The sequence below is a fragment of the Hemibagrus wyckioides genome, linkage group LG15 (genome assembly GCF_019097595.1).
Source record: "Hemibagrus wyckioides isolate EC202008001 linkage group LG15, SWU_Hwy_1.0, whole genome shotgun sequence".
Taxonomy (NCBI): domain Eukaryota; kingdom Metazoa; phylum Chordata; class Actinopteri; order Siluriformes; family Bagridae; genus Hemibagrus; species Hemibagrus wyckioides.
Genome location: NC_080724.1, coordinates 7,315,795 through 7,334,262, shown reverse-complemented (window position 1 = coordinate 7,334,262; position 18,468 = coordinate 7,315,795). Strand labels below are relative to the sequence as shown.

The 18,468-nt window shown below is 40.2% G+C and overlaps 1 protein-coding gene across 1 annotated transcript in view; it reads right to left on the bottom strand.

Annotated features, from left to right (window-relative positions):
* The window catches only part of LOC131366190 (teashirt homolog 2), a 48,141-nt gene extending 30,913 nt beyond the window's left edge, over positions 1-17,228 (bottom strand). Inside the window, exon 1 of the mRNA XM_058410429.1 lies at positions 16,679-17,228. Coding sequence (XP_058266412.1) covers positions 16,679-16,718 — 40 coding nt within the window. The 5' untranslated portion in view covers positions 16,719-17,228. The remainder of the gene's footprint in view (positions 1-16,678) is intronic.
* Positions 17,229-18,468: the final 1,240 nt, after the last annotated feature.

The following is an 18,468-nucleotide window of genomic DNA, read 5'->3' as shown; positions in this document are numbered from 1 at the left end:
CCATGGTGAACTTTATACCCCTGATGCTGATTGGCTACAGCACAGTATGAGAATTTATTTATTTTTTATCTATCTATCTATCGATCGGTCGGTCTGTCTGTCTGTCTGTCTGTCATCTATCTGTCTGTCTATCTATCTATGTATTATGAACACTTGTATGATGGTTATGAGTGTAGATATGCTGTATTACGGAAATGTGAAAACTCAAAACATGCCTGAAGAAAGTTGGCTTATTGAGAAAAATAATCAGGTCCTCACAATAATAATAACAATGTAATAACTTTCTAATAAATAATTTTTGCTACGCTGAATAGATAACAGACAATCATCCGCCATGTCCGATATCCAACTAGCATGTAATGTGCAATACGGTCCATTTAATGTTGTGTTTTCAGTTTGTGTTTCTGAATCTGTTGTGGATTTTCTTTTGCAGTCACATTTATCGTTCTGAATTTGCTGTTTACTTTTTTTTTGCCGAGAGTGTTTTGTTCTGATTAATTGTTTTTCTAATTTGTTTTCTAAAAAAATAATTTTTTTTGTACGATTTTGGTTTTGCCCCTGTGTTTTCCGACTTCCTGTTGTTTTGTGTTTCCTTTTCTTTTAGGTTGTCTTTTGCGTTTTTCTTTCTGATTTGCTCTGTTTCTGATTTTTTTTTTTTTGCTGATTTGCTGTCAGATTGTTTGATCGTGTATAGTTATGAATTATTGCAGCCACATTGTCTGATTTGCTGTTGCATTTCTGAATTTGTAGGGCTTTTATATTTGTTCTTGCATTTGCTGCTGCATTTTCTGACTTCTTTTGCTGATTTTATTTCATTATTTTTATTTTATTATTTTGTTTTCCTGTTGCGTTTTTTTTTTTTTTGCATGTTTCTGATTTGCTATTGTTGTTTTTGCTTTTGTTGCTGTGTTTTTTTTATTTGTTGTACTGTTTTGGAATTTTTCTGCTGAATTTTCGGATTTTCTGTTGAATTTTTTCAGATTTTATATTGAAGTTTTCACCGAAATTGTTTTCTGATATAGCCAGAACAGCGTTCTGCTGTTCCCTTTTCCCATTTTTCCCATTAATGTATTTTGCATTTGTCCACTGTACATGTTCATCTCATTGTCTCATTATCATTCAAAATTTATATATATTTATATATATATATATATATATATATATATACATGTTCATCTGTACATGTTCATCTGTACATGTTCATCCACTGTACATGTTCATCTCATTGTCTCATTATCATTCAAAATTTATATATATTTATATATATATATATATATATATATATATATATATATATATATATATATATATATATATATATATATGTATGTATATAGCAAATTCGCTGAAAGATCATTTTCATAATGCAGCTCATTAACTCTTATACCTTTACATTTGTAGTATTTAGTATTTTTTTTATATTTCTATTTTATTTTTTATTTATTACCTTATTACTTATGCTTGTGGATACTACTGGAAGTTGTAAATTTCCCACCGGGATGAATAAAGTATCTATCTATCTATCTATCTATCTATCTATCTATCTATCTATCTATCTATCTATCTATCTATCTATCTATCTATCTATCTATCTGTGATGGCAGTATATAGGTATATTGATAATATGAAACACTTTAATCACACAGACTTTGTGCAGATTTTAGTGTACTTCAGTTTGAAACACGCCGTTGATGTTAAAGTCACTGAGTGGCAGTAGGCAGCTCCAGCACTGTAAAGCTACTCTTATTTGACGTGGGCCTACTGAACTATCATATTAATCCAACACAATTACGATGATGTCGTGTGAGGTAGCAGAAAGGAGACGGCAGACCGAGGAAGGAGGGAGGGAAGAAAAGCCAGCCTTCTCTCTTCATCTCCACTAAATCAGTGCAGGAAATGAATATGGATGGCCCGAGGCGCAAGGGGAAGGGAACACGAAGCCTGATGAGCTCCCTGAAGGAGGCGTCTGGACAGTGACTGCTACCTCGCACACGTGCGTGCACACACACACACAATCACACTCACACTCGACATGTGCAGATGTTTCATACAAAAAAAGTACTGAAAAATAAAACAGAAATAGAGTCAAAAAAATATGCTTAATTTGTAACAACAAATCATTTTTTTTGGCATGAAGTCTTGCAAGCACATGAACACACACAGACACACACACACACCACATGACTTAATACACACCAACATGAATGTTTTTGCTGCACGCACACAATTTGCAAAAATGCCTCTAAACCTTTAAAAATTTAAGGAAATATGGAAAAGGTTTCCTATTGTAAATGTGTCCGTATTGTGACAACGAATACATTTGCAAACGCCGTCATTCATACTTGGATGAACGCTTGAATGCACACGCATGCACAAACCCTTAGTACACGAAGCATGAGTCAAAATAGGCAGATTAGTCAAAGGCACGCCAAAGTGACAGCACCTCAGCGGAGGGGCATCAAGCAGGTGCTTTCTGTGGAGGCCACATGTGTGCGGTGACACACACACACACATACACACAAATCTGTATGATTGATCAGTGTGAGCAGAGCAAGCAGGAAGCAATGAGTCATGAATCGGGGTGTCAGGAGGTCCCGGGTGTCCCAGCAAAACAGGGGCATGGGGGCCAAAGCCTGGTCAAATGCAACACACACACACACTCTACATTCAGCCGTACATCAAGTATGAACTGAAACACAATAAAAATGTGCTGTTATAGGAAAAAAATTAATGACAGCGAGGTGTGAAACAGCAGAAATCAACAATAACACGTTTGTATTTTTTTGAGATAAGTGTCTGTGGAACCGTGACACCGGCTGTAACAACTCCGGCTGAGAACGGACCTTTAGATCACGGGTGGTCACTGGTGGTCATATGATGGTTTAGTTCCAGTGATGGGAGGGGTAGAGGGGGGGGGGGCCTGCAAAATCTGGCACGACAACAGATGAGCCGCAGTCAGTAACAGCGCACAAGTGTATCTGACAAAACGAGCCGATGGATCTACTTATAAACCTTGTGTTCCTAATAAACTGGCCCTCGAGTGTATTATACAAAGAGTACAAAGTCAAATATTCTCAAACAGCAATAAATAAATAAATAAATAAATACATAAATAAAATCACAGGTTTATATGAACGCAACTGATCTAATGCACTGCGGTTTCTATAGTAACCATTAATTCATAGCGACTTGCACAACGGAAGCACTACACAAATCTACGCCTAGTAATAAACACATTTTGTTGTTATTTACAAGAGAAAATAATCCGATTGCTGATATGGGAAACTTTTCTGTGAGGAGTTGTGTAACATTTAAGGAAAGAGTCTCGAGTGTCAGTGCTTTGTAACAGTCGCAGTAACATGCAGCTGTAACAGTAACCTAAAACCCATGGGAAAGTCTGTTTTTTAAATTTTATCATTAGACAAAATAAATATAAAAGTTCAGGAGAGATGGAGGACTGTTAGAATGCAAGCGCTAACTGGAACTAACTTTCTTGGACGTTCCACAGCATTAAATGTAATTAGTAACAGATAAAAAGCATCGAGGGTTTCTTAAACAAACAAACAAATAAATAAATAAATCGGCTTCAGGGTAGAAGAGTAACGCTTTTTCCTCCATTGAGGATTTTCTTATTACAGCTCGCTTAGTCCTTACTTAAGAGATAATAATAAATATTTTTCAATATTTTGTGCTTCCAAACAGCCAACACACTCACACACACACGTGAAAAAAACAAAACAAATTGATTCTTTTGTGTCATAACACATGCTCCAGATGTCGTGGAGTGGGTGGAGTGGGTGGGGTGGGTGGTGTGTTTGGGGTTGGTGGTGAGTGGAGTGGGGGGTTTGTATATAGAAGGAGAACATCGTTGAACTGCACTAATAAGCTCACATCATCTTCAGGCCATCTGCTAGCAGGTTGGCACATGGCTGCGTGTATCTGAGCGATCACCAGGAAGTCCCTCTCTAAAATAGAACGCACCTCAGCCACGTCTCCCTCCCCCGCCGTCTCACGCAAGCCTTGTGCCAGTGCAGTCATTTGCATAAGTTTTCACTGACACGGATGAATTTCATAAATCCATGCTAAAGCTCTCTACCTGCTTTACTGTTGCAGTTAATCCTAATGGAGCCGCAGAAGAGCTGTATCCTATTGATACTGAGCTGCAGTTATTGGTTTCAATAACTCACGACAGGCGGATTTGAAAGCGTGACCTGTGCCAGGAAACATTGCTCTATTCATTCTAACACCACAGGGCTGGGTTACGTGCAGACTGCTCCTCTGCTCCTCTCTGATCAACTGGTTTCCAAGTTTCCACCCACAGCACTGCTGCTCACTTGATGTTTTTTGTTTTTCACACCATTCTGTGTACACTTAAGAGACTCGGGGGATCGGCAGTCTATGAAATACATACATCAGCCCTATACAAATACATACAAAAATGCCTGGACGATTACGCAGCCGATTTGATGACTGGATTTTTCTGCGGTTTATCTCAAAAATCAACTTGAAAAATGTTTTGAGGAAAACTAGAACTGCAAGCACGGGATTCTTCAATTAAACTACTACTAGTAAAGAGGCATGAGAGCTGATTGCTGTTTGCTGCACATGAATTGAAGAGACTGTGGCCCGAAACGTGTGTCATCACACATCACATCCTGGCCCAAATCTGTGTTTATTTCTCATTTCTGTGATCGCAAAATCACGAAATCCTGGAGGAGCTGACTCTCTGAGATACAATCTCTACTCCCCATGCTTTGATTTGAACCTTGACGCAAGCACTTGACCTGTATCTGCATGTGCTGGTGTTCCTAATAAGGTGTCCACATACAATATACTGGATATAAAAAAATAACACTCTCAAGCACTGGATTTTCCTGTCCCCTCTCTGATAACCATGTTCCTAAATAAGCAGAAGAAAATGCATTCATGTAACTCTTAAAAATCCTCTTTTTTCACCCTAGCAAAATCAGTGACAAAAGAACAATGTGTTGAAATAAATAATGCAGTACAGTATACGCTGGATGTAGTGTTAGTAAGCAGGCTGAATACTTCCTCATGTGACTAACCCGCTAATAGCCTGCCTTTAGGACTAGCGTTTTTTGCGAAACAGAAATAGTTGAGGATTTGTAGGAGAGGGTGCTGGCAGGAAGTGGCCTACGCTCAGGGCACTCGCTTGGTCTCATTGCCACTCTTATGGGAGTTGTCCGGAACCGGACGAGCGGCAGCGTTCATTTGCCTGTGATCTGCAACGAATGGGCCGAGCTTTAATGACTCCCTCTGGGTGCGTAATGGCAGGTATTAGAGTGCTTATCCCAGCAAGGCCTTCAGCTTTCCCAGGACAGGCACACATGGCTCCACTCAGGCAAGCAGGCGTCCACGGTGGCCATTCCAGCTCTGAGAGGAACAGCTGGAAGAAGGGAACTGAGTGAAGGGTCAAGAGACGAGTGCGAGGGAGCCATGAGGGGAGGCCGGCGAAAACAAAATAACATCAAAAGTTGAATAGGAAAAGCGTGTGTGTGTTGCTGTGAAGGTTGAACAGAGATAATAACCCCAGCCACAGCATGTAATTAGCAGTAATGAAACATGGGGATGGTGGGATTGTTTTTCTAACTGTTGGTTGTTTTAATTATGTTGTTATTTATTAATCGCTGTAGTAACGTTTGACATTTATGCTAACGTTGTATAAATGCTAAGATTATGAAATTTATGACTCCTTGTATTTTCCTTGTAAGTGCTATAAAAACAAAAATAATAAACCTAATTATTATTATTATTATTATTATTGTTACTAGGCTACATTTTGCAGCTATTAAAAATTTGTTTGTTTGCTTGCTTGCTTGTTGAATCCATGTAGGGTTAAATGCAATGACTGGAAAAGTTTAAACATAAATACATGATCAAAAGTAGAAAAGCAAATGGGATGCAGGTGATTAGTCTGTGTTTCCTGAACTCAGCTTTAAATCACCAGCATTTTTTTTTTCCCCGGTAGACAACACACAAATACACAGCGCTGAAATTCTGAAATAAACTATTTTGCAATTTCACACTGGACAATCTTCTACAGATTACATGTTTTTTTTACATGTTGTTTTCCAGTGTAATGAGCGAATAAACATGAATATGAGTATCCAAAAATAGAATACTGTAATCCAGAATGTGTGCATGTGTGGAATTGAGGGGGAAAAACTGTTTTGTCACCACAGACTGATGCCTGGGAATCTGAGTAAGACACTGACGTAATTATTTAGGAGTTGAAGCGAGACTTGTCATGATTGGTCATCTCTTGTCCCCTCGCTGGGTGCCAACGATGACACGCTTCTACGTGACTACGAAACGCTTTAGATATGAGACGAATTGAATTGTAGCCTGAGAAGCGCTCTGAGCCGAGCCCGAGTTGAAATCCCGACCTACTTCTTAGCTAGATCTTCTAGACGTTAATGTGAGTTTCTCAACACTTTTACCCTTTCATATCCAGAGAGTCCACCCACACAGAGGTTACAGGAACCCTCCTCTGGCTGAGTCAAACAGCGAGAGCGCACTGAAAGGCCTGGCATCGTGTTTTGTTTCAGACAGATACAGTTGGCCCACATCGAGGCATGCATCATCCTGTACAAAGGCTCCACTGTGCGCTATCAATCATGTGAAGCCAGCTCGGAGCCATAAATCCCTCCTTTGAGGAAATTCCCCCTTTCAAATTTACAAAATGGTGGTGGTGGGGAAGAGAGACGTGCTCGTTGAAATGTCAGAGGAATGATGAGATTGAGGGATGAGGCCAGATGTGTGGGGGATTTTGATTTGGTTCGGCAAGCACTTCTTGATTTCGTGCCATGTTAAGTTTCACAGAGCGACTTTTTAAAGCTGATATTAAGCAAAATGGGGATAATTATATTTTGGAAGGCTGCCAATGTTGTGTATCTACGTTGTGTACTGACTGTATAAATAACAGGAGCGTCTGTTTTCTCGTTTTTTTCTCTCTCTCTCCTTCTTTCTTTTTCTTTTTCTTTTTTTTTGTTTAGCATGGCTGTAACATCTTAACCAGCATCTCTAATGGCAGGGATATCTGAAGGGTTTCGACGGCTGAATTTTTAAACTAGAATGCCGTTCAAGCCGTGTATCGTGTGAAACATGTTCAGTTTCAGTTGGCTGTTAGAAAATCTGTTGGACTAATTTCCAATCTTCTAACCGATTGCTAAATGACTGAATCTTTTGCTAAGCTGGAGAATGTTTCCCGAAAACCCAATTAATTGGAGGAATGACATTATTTTAGATCTTTAGTGAGCTCATTTTATCAGCTCAGTGTAACTCTGCATAATTTCATAATTTCTCGTTTGCCCACATTCTAAATTACAATATTAGTCATATACTCATTATAAGGGCCATCAATTTGGGGCAAAATTCCCATTAGCCAGATAAAAATATCAGTTCAGCCTATTCGTCAAAATACTATTCAGTCTATTGTATACAAGTGACAGCGAGATAGATGACCAAATGCGCTTTAATGTTGTGAATTACTCACTTCTTGATACTGAGGCAGTATAATGGCCAAAATGGTCACGATCAATTCTTCAAGATCAAGCTTTATAGGATTGAAAATACTGAAGTGTTTAAAGAGAGCAAAATATTATTCGATTACACTTAAACAGGATCGCTTCAAATGCTGAGAAGTCTTGGCTAAATGGGAAACTGGTTAGCACTTCAGGAAAGTCAAATCTCTGACAAAGTGCGAACAGGAAAACTATGACATTTAATATTAAACACTGTTTGAATTGGAAAGCGCTGCAGTGCAAGAGGAATAAAGCCTGATGCTAGAGTTCACGCTGGGGTGGTGCGATGCTGCGCTGAGATTCCCGTAATGAAGCGCTTCACTTGAGTTAAATTCAATATTGACACATCGACGCCACTTCCTGTTCATTTATTGTTCTGTGGAATGTCCAAGGAACTCGTTCCTGTTATCACTTGTGTTATGATGGGTAATAAACAGTCACTTCTTTCTTTTGAAATCAGTAAGACAATATCTAGTTTGTTACAGAGAAACCTTTTCGCTGACTGAAAAACGTCCAGTTTCCAGCTTTATCTCTGACCGTTACAAAGCAAATCAAGATCTCCTTCGCAGACATTTTCACAGTATTAATGATTACAGAGCTCTTCACACAACGGTTACTTCTACCAATTTGATTGGACGAGCAGCTCGTATTCAAGAGTGCTCGTATTCGACCCAACCGCACTGAGTAAAATTTCAGTTCTAGAAATAGTCTCAGTGAAAGAGTTAGTGACATTATAAGCTGCCTTAGCAAATGCTGCATTTTTTCATCAGTGTAACCTCTGACTTAAAATATGAAAGGATGTGTTCCCTTTTGAGTCTGCTCAAAGGTTCCTCTCAAGGTTTCTTCCTAATATCGTCTCAGGGAGTTTTTCCTCACCTCTGGCTTGCTCATTAGGGATGAATTTACATTTTTATTATTTGTTTTCTGAATTTTTATACTTATATGAAAAGCTGCTTTGCTTTTTATCACATCCATTGTTAAAAGCACGAAACAAATAAAAGGAATGGAAGTGAAAGCTTAGTAGATGAGGAAGACAAGGAAGAAAGAAAGCTTCTATATTTCACCTTCAACGGAATGGGAGCTAGATAGATAGGAAAATGAGCTAATTATTTTTATTTGAAATTTAATGTATTTGAGATTAATTTCTTGTTAAACTGTATAAAAGCCGTATCGCCCTCATGATGCCGGTATTCCGTGCACTGCAAGTTATTACAATGTCACTGAATGCTAGTATAATGACAGGGGAATATGTGTCAGTAACTGGTTAGATGATATACAGCATACATGCTTTCAGCTGATTCGTTCTGACCAATCACATGCAAGGAACTGAAACAACAAAAACAGGAATGGCTTTCCTAAAAGTCTGATGAATTCATGCTGAGTATCTTACACGTCCAGAAACGGATCAAATCCATGAAAAGTCCAAAGAGACGTTTCTCGGTGTTCATGCAGCAGCAGCTCTTTGTGCTTCGCACTGAATTAGCCCTGATCCTCCCCATCATTCTACATACGGACCTCCGCTTCCCTCACTGCATGATGCGATTAAGCAGCAGTGTTCAGGATCATGAATGTAAGCTGAACTTCAGTGTGTATTTTGCACAGTTTTGTCTCTCCTCAGTAAATCAGGAGTCATATCTATCTGTTCCATTTCCTGGAATTGCGTGCAATGAACGTACATACTGAACTGTTTATTCTCCTATATACCTGGATCATCCCATCTGCAACTCGCTGTCCTCTGGAGATTTCTGGAACAAATCTAAAGTAGCTGCACGCACCAGCGCATCTTTCACAGAGTCCTTAGAGAGTAGAGACCCCACTGAGTCGGCGCTGAAGCCCTGCCGATGTTTGCTGGCTAGCTCTTTGATGGCTACGTGGGGTATGTGATGTTCGACGTACATGTGGATGGTCTTGATTTGTGCGAACCTCTTCATCTGCTGCATAAAGCTCAAATGTTCTGAACAGCTTGTCCGACTCGCTGGGAATTCCACATTCCTGGTGTGTGTGTGGGGGGGTAAACTTTCTGCCACTTCCATTACTACCTTTATGTCATATTGTTAAGCTGTCTATTGTTGATAAGTAGCCAGTTATCATGTGGTGGTGTGGAAATGGTCATGTTACGTTATTCAGGCAGAGGGATGAAGCAGACGATGTTGTGAATTTTCCAGCCAGTCGTTTTTTCCGATCGTCCTAACACTTAATCACACTATAACATTCGTTAGGTTTTGTACACTGGTTAGGTGTTTAAGATTTTGTTGTAGCTAAGATGTGTTATGTGATGTCATCACAACGCTTATTCAGCCAAAGCTCTCTTCAATTCATGTTCTTGCAATTTTGCTAATAGTTTCACACACAACAAAAGAAATCCTATTTTTTTCAAAATCAACCATGTTTGGCCACAACTGTCACAAAAAACTGGAAAATACAGAATTAGGGTGTGTTGTATGCATATAAGGCTAAACAAAAGAATGCTGCTGTGTTGTATGATATCAGAGTTTGTTGTCTGAAATTGGTGCAACTTTTCAATTGAAACAAAGGCAATCTGAATGGAGCTGCTTGTCGATAAACTGCTTTATAATCCAACCATGACCTTTTCGATGTGACGTGTCATGTATGGTGACGTCTGCTCTTTCCGTGAGTTCTGCATGCCATTAAACGCTTTAAGGCTGTTACAGTGCGAGACATCAAACCATTAATATGTTCATCGAGTTCCCTTAATCAAGTTGTAAGTACAACTGAATTATTCTATATCCTACAAGGACACCTGAGCTGTCACTGCTTTTTAATGAGTTTCAATTAAGCTGTTATTTGCAGAAGAATGGCGCGGCCGGTGCACGCAGCCCAGGGCTCGCCGCCCAGCAAGGACATGCATAAACAAGACGTTTTATTAGGGCAAGCGCGCTCGGATTTAAAACTTACTCGCTCTGAAACGTTGTGTATGAGAATATGGTTATTACAACGAACTGTGAATCAGGAGGAAAAAAAAAAAAAATACTATGATTTATTTTGGAACGGTCCTCGAAAATAAGGGAACGTGCTAGTCACGTAGAGAAAAGGCGCTTCTTTTGATTTATACACGTGAGCTACACTGACATTTTCAGGTATATCAGGGCTCAAGTATGCTGACATTTCATAGAGATTTATACCAGAGAAGACATGCCGAGCTTATTGCGGAGAAAAATATCATCTATTATAAAAAAAAAAAGAAAAAAAAGCGAGTTTATATCTAATCTTAGGGTTGTTCACAAAATGGTTTAAATCTACTGCTAAACATATACAGTACACACATACATTACATCAAACGCTAAATACTTCCAAGCTCCGTAAAAGGTCATCCGGTCATTATAACCGATCGCGCAGTGGCCCGTCTGATCCGAGCTCTCGGTGACCTCCGGCGGAAGCGAGCGGACGGCGTGAAAAAGGCGGTGAGCTCGTACGGATAGTGAGGTTGATTCGTCAAATTAGTTCTCGTGTAATTGCGTGGCACAACTCGTCATGAAACATGTTGGCAATAAAGCTGTCGAGAAGCCATCAGCGGCCGTGTTAAATGAAGACGCAAAAAGCACTGGGGGGGTTGGAGCTGTCTGGACGGCGGCCAGCCGGCGAGGTGGTCAGAACGCTCGCTGGGCAAAGATTTAGCTGGAGCACTCCAGATCGTGTCTTATTCCTTTTTTTTTTTTTCTCCGGCGTGATTTTCAGATGCTTTAATTAAATGTCTTCTCCTCTAAGTCAAGGCTGAAACTTAGTGGTAGTTAAAAACTAAAAATATGACAAATGCTCTCACATCGTAAATAGAACATCGTATCAAATCAATTCTAAGTTCTACTTGGGTAGATTATTTTTTTTTTCTTTGAAAAATAAAAATAAATCACACAGAAATCCATTATGCATCCTCAATCGAATAATCAATTAATTACAGCAGACATCGTGCGCTCAGCATAATTAAAGAACAGGATACCGAATAACATGATAAATATACCGGTTTTACCTGTGTACCTCCGTCTTCTTCATCAGTGTGTAGTCTTGTGAAAGTTTTCCTGTCTAATTGTTACAGATTGCACCATTAGCAAAATATTGTCATAGCTCCTGCACCCGTAGATAGTAGCAGGCGAGGGTTAATTTGCATAATAAATCTTAATTGAGACTCATTAAGCACTTGATTGGAAGCAAACCAGGTACACTGCGGATCATTTTCAGATTAATGAAGTTTCTATCTTTTCGAGCAACGCTATTTCTCAGTGCCGTGCGGCCAGTCGTCGAGGGTAAGTCGGGAATTGTGACAGACCAGGAAGATGTGGAGGTGAGAGGTGATTGGTGGATGTGGGGACGGGTGGGGTGCCAAAATTTAACGATTTGGATGAACAAGACACAGACAATGCTTTGTCTACAGTTGTGCGCATCAAACAAAAAACAAAGCACAATGTAGTGTGAGGATCATCAGGGACATCAGGGTTCGTGTATTAATGCAGGAAAAGCTACGGGGGTTTTTTTTGGTTTCGTTGTTCAAATGACATTCAGATTATGTTATGGAAGAAAATCGTCTTGGGTATTAGGTAATGGGTACAACATGTTCCTCTTGTCCCCTCGCGACCGTGACACATTTTAGACCGAATAAAGCTTTGTGTTTGTATGAACAGGATCCTATCACAGGGAACCGAGGTAAATATGACAGAAGTCGGAAATTTGATCCTCGCCCCCGGCACTTGTCCTGATACAGCCACTCCATCTGAGATCCATCTGGAGGTGGAAACATGACCCTACACTGATTGTTTTGAACAACTCCGGAGCCATATGGCCTCCTGAGGTGGGCAGACTATTAGCCTAGCTCAATATCGAATGTCTCTGGTTTCACACCAAATCTTTGTTCCTCTCTATTTTCTCACTGAGGATGGGAGGTGTTTGGAGGTAAAAGGAGTTCCTTGAACAGCTGTTAAGAGCCCCGAACGCTTTTCTCTGGCTCAGGTGTGTTCACTGCAGATCGTTCTGAGCGTTGTCATTGCAGCACGGAAACGCCCAGGATTCCTGCTAGTAATCAAATAACGGGAGCACAAAAGTGTTTTGTGTCATTGTTAGGCCCCTTTCACCCTCGCCCCATTCTCGCTCGAGGAATCGACTTCTCTTCCTGACTGCTGATCCTCCGACCTCAATCTCCCAAGCCGGCTATCTGAGGAGACGGGGACAAAACGTCGTTTTGTAATTTCTTTTATACTCGGGATGTCTGGTGGGAGTAATGAGTTTTAGTCCGGCCGCAATAAAGTCTTCCCCATCACCTCGCCATTGTCGCACTTAATGAGGAACGAAAAAAAAACCCCAAGAAATAGCCTTTTCTATTTTTTTTTTCAGGGATGATCGTGCGGAAACATTAGCTGGCCCAATTGCCCCCGCCGGCGTATCAAATCATGTCATTTGCCTGGAAACTGGCGCAGGTCTCTGAGGGAAGGAGAGGTGGCACGGGTGCGAGGCAGCACTATGCCCGCCTCGGGACCAATCACGAAAGAGTGGAGTGGAGAGAACGGCGCCTCCAGGGCACACCGCTGTTCTTTTTCTCTCACCTACATGCAGCACCATCTTGCGTCTGCTATTTCAGCCGCACGTAGCACGTCAAACTCTCCAAACCCAGCAGACCAAAGGAAATACCATGACATCATAGCCACAGAACCGGATGGCAGCCCCTGTGGTTGAACTACTATAGTGACATAAACAAACAAAACAGGAATTAGTGGGATGCCTTGTGCAGCACATGGCTGTAACTGATCAAGGCTTGCACCATAATGATAACTGTGGATTGGAACAAAATCAGATGCAAGCATTGCACGTATTCTAAGAACAGAAATTCAATCTAAATCTATATCAAAACAAAAGGAGTTAAACTAAGCCAGGTAAATAAGGCAGATGTGTCCATGCCTGAGTATTGAACGCCTTTTTTCCCCCCTTTGAGCTTAAATGGCTCTTAGGCAAATGACTGCGCTGGACTGCCTTTTCTACCTAGACTAGACAAACAACATCTGCCTTGATCCTCAGATGTTTCCAGAACAGACCACTTAGGAGGACTCACAGTTAGCCAATTCCCAGAAGCCGCTGTCACTCACTTACTGGCACAGCAACACTTAATGCCTTTGTCTGTTCTCCAATTTATCTTGTTAACAGCAAATTGGGCTAACGGTTCGAACTAGGAGCTATTGTAAAAGCGATAAGTGGAGGTTGGAAAACAATGCACAGGCGCCGGCGCGTTAATGTAATAACCTGCTACGTTGAAATGAAACCTGTTCGATGAGATTATCATCGTCAGCAATGTTCGGTTCCCTAATTTGTACCCAGTCTACCAAATGCGAGAAAAGGAGGAAAGCACTCCACCCAGGTTACTGTTCATTTCTGAAGCAAAGTTTACACCCTAAGAGTCATATAATTATTCCTTAACTCTGAGCACAGATACAGTGGATATATAGACCGAGGTAAATATATCCGACCTTCACGCGAACGCTGACTCTCTCAAAGTCACGCCACAAATATTAATTGTGTAGTTCAGCAGCAAGGGCTCTTTACTCGAGTGACTGTATTTTTACAATGTGGAATGATAAGCTGCAGATAGCACACATAACACAATAACAGCCGTTTCACCCACCGAGTACTGCTATATCTTTATGGCCTGCACAAAAGAATTGAAAATGAGAAAAAGAAAAAAAAAAGCTCATTGCTTGCATCTTCTCTGGTCTTATTTTAATACCTCTCTCTCTTTCTCCCCTTGTTCGCCCCTCCACACATCATTAAGCATATTATTATAACATGAGTGTCAGCCTGCATCTCTCCCTGCTCCATTCTTGCTCTGCCAGGTAATCAATTTGTCGTCACTCTCTATAACCCCAGTAAAGTCATCAAGCAAAATGAGTTACAGCTGCAAAAAGCCTTCAAGAATAAAAGAAAGGGGAGAGAGGGGGAGAGCCGGGCGGAGAGAAATGACAACACGGGCCCGGAATATTCGCCGCTGATAGCACATCCCAGGTCTTGAAGATGAAATATTAATGCACAATTTGTTTATCTGCGGGCCCACATCTCTCCTGCGCCGAGCTGTTAATTTTCTATCGGCACAGACAACGGATCAGTCAGTCATGAACTCTTCACGGTCATTACCGGGAGACGTTTTGATTAAGTATTCCTAATGTAGTGGATAGGAAAGAATGAAAACACTCTGCCTGCCAACTTTTGATTGACCATTAAGCCACTGATGAATGTGCCTGTCAGAGAGGAGACAATTACCTCAACAATGAAGAAACTCTTCTGGAAGGCTTATTTCTCCATAGGGCTGACACATTTACCAGATTACGGGGCGAGTAGGCCCGCAGCGCGTAAAAGGATCGCTTAGGAATCTTCGTAAAAAGTTCACCCAATAATTGCTGCGCCTTTGTTTGAGGAAAGGGGCTTTTAGGGGGAGGGAGGGATGTGTGTGTGTGTATGTGGATGTGTGTGTTGTGAGACAGAGAGAGCGAGAGAGAGAGAGAGAGAGTGAGTGAGTGGTGGGAGGAAATGAAGGACGGTTAGAGAGTCTCAACGTCACGAGGTGGATTGAAGATTGCTGGCAACTCTCAGATCACCGTGTACCAGCTGTGTTCACTGCCATTATAAACACATTAAAAATTCCCCAAACTGTTATAAACACAAGCGGGTATTTGAGGTCGACATGAATGGGTGTTGACGTACTTGCCTTCCTTTTTAAAAAATTAATGGCTCGATGGTTTCATCCTTAAAAGAACTTTTTGATTTAGAATGGATCTAAAATGCAAGATATGAACGTGTACATAATTTTTTTTTTTTTGCTTTTAATGAACAGCCGGCTGTCCTAAACGACGACGTTTGAGCGATACAGCAAAGCAAACGCTTCTCACTTCACGAGCTAGAATATTTTGCATTCGCATGCTTACCTTGCAAAATATTTTTATACGCATGCAGAAAGAGAAGTTAGGATATACATCAGCTTTGTTTGCATATTTCTGTGTGTGTGGGGGGGTGGGGGGGTGGTTACATTTTCTTTCTCTTCATAACTGTTGACTGACACATTACGTGAAGATAAAGGCAAACCTGAAACAAAACAGGACACAGCTACAAATCAGACTAGACTTCAGCCTCCTATATCTGTAGCTTTGAAAGGAAGATACAGCGGACCTTTAAGCCCTTTAATGATCCCTTAAACAGCCTGCACTTTATGGAATATGTCTGAGAAGTTGTACAGAGCCACACACACACACACACACACACACACACACACAGGTTAAGAAAGATACCCAGTACTCAAGTGTAAAACTTCTGCTATAGTACAAATCAGGTAAATATTCATTTAAGCGTTTAGTGGGGATTAATTAAGCAGTGGAGGTCACGTGACACGCAACCCAATCACGTGCCTGGATGGAAAAGGAAAACAGGAAAATGAAATCTATAAAGCGGCTAATAAAAATGAATGAATGAATGAATGAATGAATGAATGAATGCAATAAAATAATGTAGCTAAGAAATGAGCATGGATTACATTATACTAACATATTAAGACAAAATAATTACATACGAGATAACATAACGTGAGTATTGCTTATCAGTAAAGAAATCTGTCTCTGTCTGAAACCGTGTGCGTTAACGGTGTGTGTGTGTGTGTGTGTCCGTTTCTCTTGGAGATATTAAGGGTTCATCGGAAGTTCAGCTGATATTTGGAGCCAAGCTGCACATCCATCTAAAAAGAAAGAAAAAAAAACCCCAACTCTCTCCCTTTAACTTCTGAACTTGAAACTTTGTTTTAAATCGCACGCCTTGTAGGAAGGATGTTTTCCCAAACAAGCAAACATTTTGCTGACCCTTAAGATTTCGCACCCAGGAATCCCATCAAAAACAACAAGTCGCCTAAAACCTATAGAGAATGAGAGACGCCGCGGCGCGTGAGCCTTTCATCCATTCGCTGAACAAAATACAAACATACGACTTAAATCGCTTTAAATACTTTTAAGGAACACTTTCACTTCTTTGTACGGGCTATAGATATACTTTAAAATGAAGATAAAAGACAAAAGAGCGCTGTGGTGTGAAAAGGAAAGCCGTTAAGGTTTGAAGAAGAAGAAGAAGAAGGAGAAGAATGATAGGTGTCAGTCTGCTCTTACCCGCAGCCCGCCTCGGCGCCTGCTGCTTCCTCCTCGGCATTTTTCTCAACTCGTAGTTCGAATTCGTATAGGTGCCGACTTCAGGGTTTTCTCAAATAGTCCGTAAAAGAAGAAGAACACAAACAAACAGACAAACAAACAGAAGAGCCACTCTTATTTTCTAAAGGCTTTAAACGCACTCCTCTTGCTCTCGTCTCCTCTCCTCTCGTAGAATCCCAGTATCAGAGACGCTGTCTTGTCAAATCAGGTGTCAGGACGGGGTGTCTCTTTCGCCTTCTCGGATCTATGGCGGACCGCTTTCTTTCTTTTTTTTTTTTTCTCCCCCCCTTTCTTCTTCTTTTTTTTTTTCTTTCCGTTTCTCTTTCTCCCCCTCTCAAAAGCCAAAGGACGAGCGCCTGTCAAAACGCCGGATTCGGTTAGTGAGCGAAACGAGTGACGAGGACAGAAAGAAAGCGTCCGTGTGTAAGAGAATATCGCACTTGGCTCAGACACGGTGAGGCGATGCCCGCGAACATCGATCCCGAGAACAAACTGAACATTATAAAAAAACTCCTCCCTCCCGCCTCGGCTGGACTTGATGATGGCAGCTAGACATTTGTTATACTAGATAACGTGTGAGCTTATTAAAGAGACAGAGGCCAGGAAAAAAAATAAGTCATACTTCTCTTCTAGAGTTTTTTTTTCTTCTTCTTCTTCTTGTTTTTACATTTTTTTTTTGTTGTTTACTTTTTTCCTTCAGTGTAGAATGATACAAAAAAAATCTGGACACGTTCATCAAATGTTAAAAATATATACTATATATATATATATATATATATATATATATATATATATATATATATATATATATATATATATATATATATATATATATATAAACGTGTGAGAAAAGCAGCATGCTATGCTAACAGCATCATTTCTGTCCGGTGTTAGCAAAAAAAAAAAAAAAAACGCTAAAAATGTAATGAAATTAAAATGTTGTGTTAAAGACACTAATAAAATACTATAGTATAATATTTGCTGTTTATAGGAAAAAGACATTGTTGTTGTTTTTTTTTTTTGTTTTTTTTTGATGGTTCTTTTTGCTACAACGTTGTACTTTCGCAAACACTTGTTATTTCAAACGCTTCTTGTTCGTTCATTACACTTCTTTAGTGCGATATTTGTGCAAAAGCTTCTGTCAATAAGATCTGGATATGTAAGAACGCTTGTAAAGTCACTTAATTATTAATATGCGACTGTAAAGGAAAGAAGATCACAGAAATGAACACTGATATTATTCCATACAGTTGGCTGCAAAGTAGGTGATGCTATTGCAAGTGTTTTGTTTTTTTTTCCGTTAAAAAGGATAGCGCTTGTGATATAAGCTTCTAGACGCATACATTAAATGATTACAGGAGATTTTTTTTTTTTTTCCATCTAGAACCTGGACGCTATAAAGGTATCGTTGACGGTACATGTTAGCCATGTGATCAGCATGTAAAAGTATGTTTGAGAATAATAATAATAATAATAATAATAATAATAATAATAATGTGAGAAGGATTTGGGACAGTGATACACTTGTTAGGTGTTTGTTATTGTCCAGTGCCTTGCTCTCTCTCGCTCACACTGGGTGCTTGATTTCTGTAGCAGTTCCATTAATAGAGCAATGACACTGAGCTTGTTTGTGGTATTCCCTGACCCTTGGTGGTTGTGGTTCAAATAGCTGATCTAGTGTGAAATGTCTGCTACAGACCTTCTTATGAGTAGAAATGGTGCAATGGTTGCAACCTAGGTTTGCCTAACAC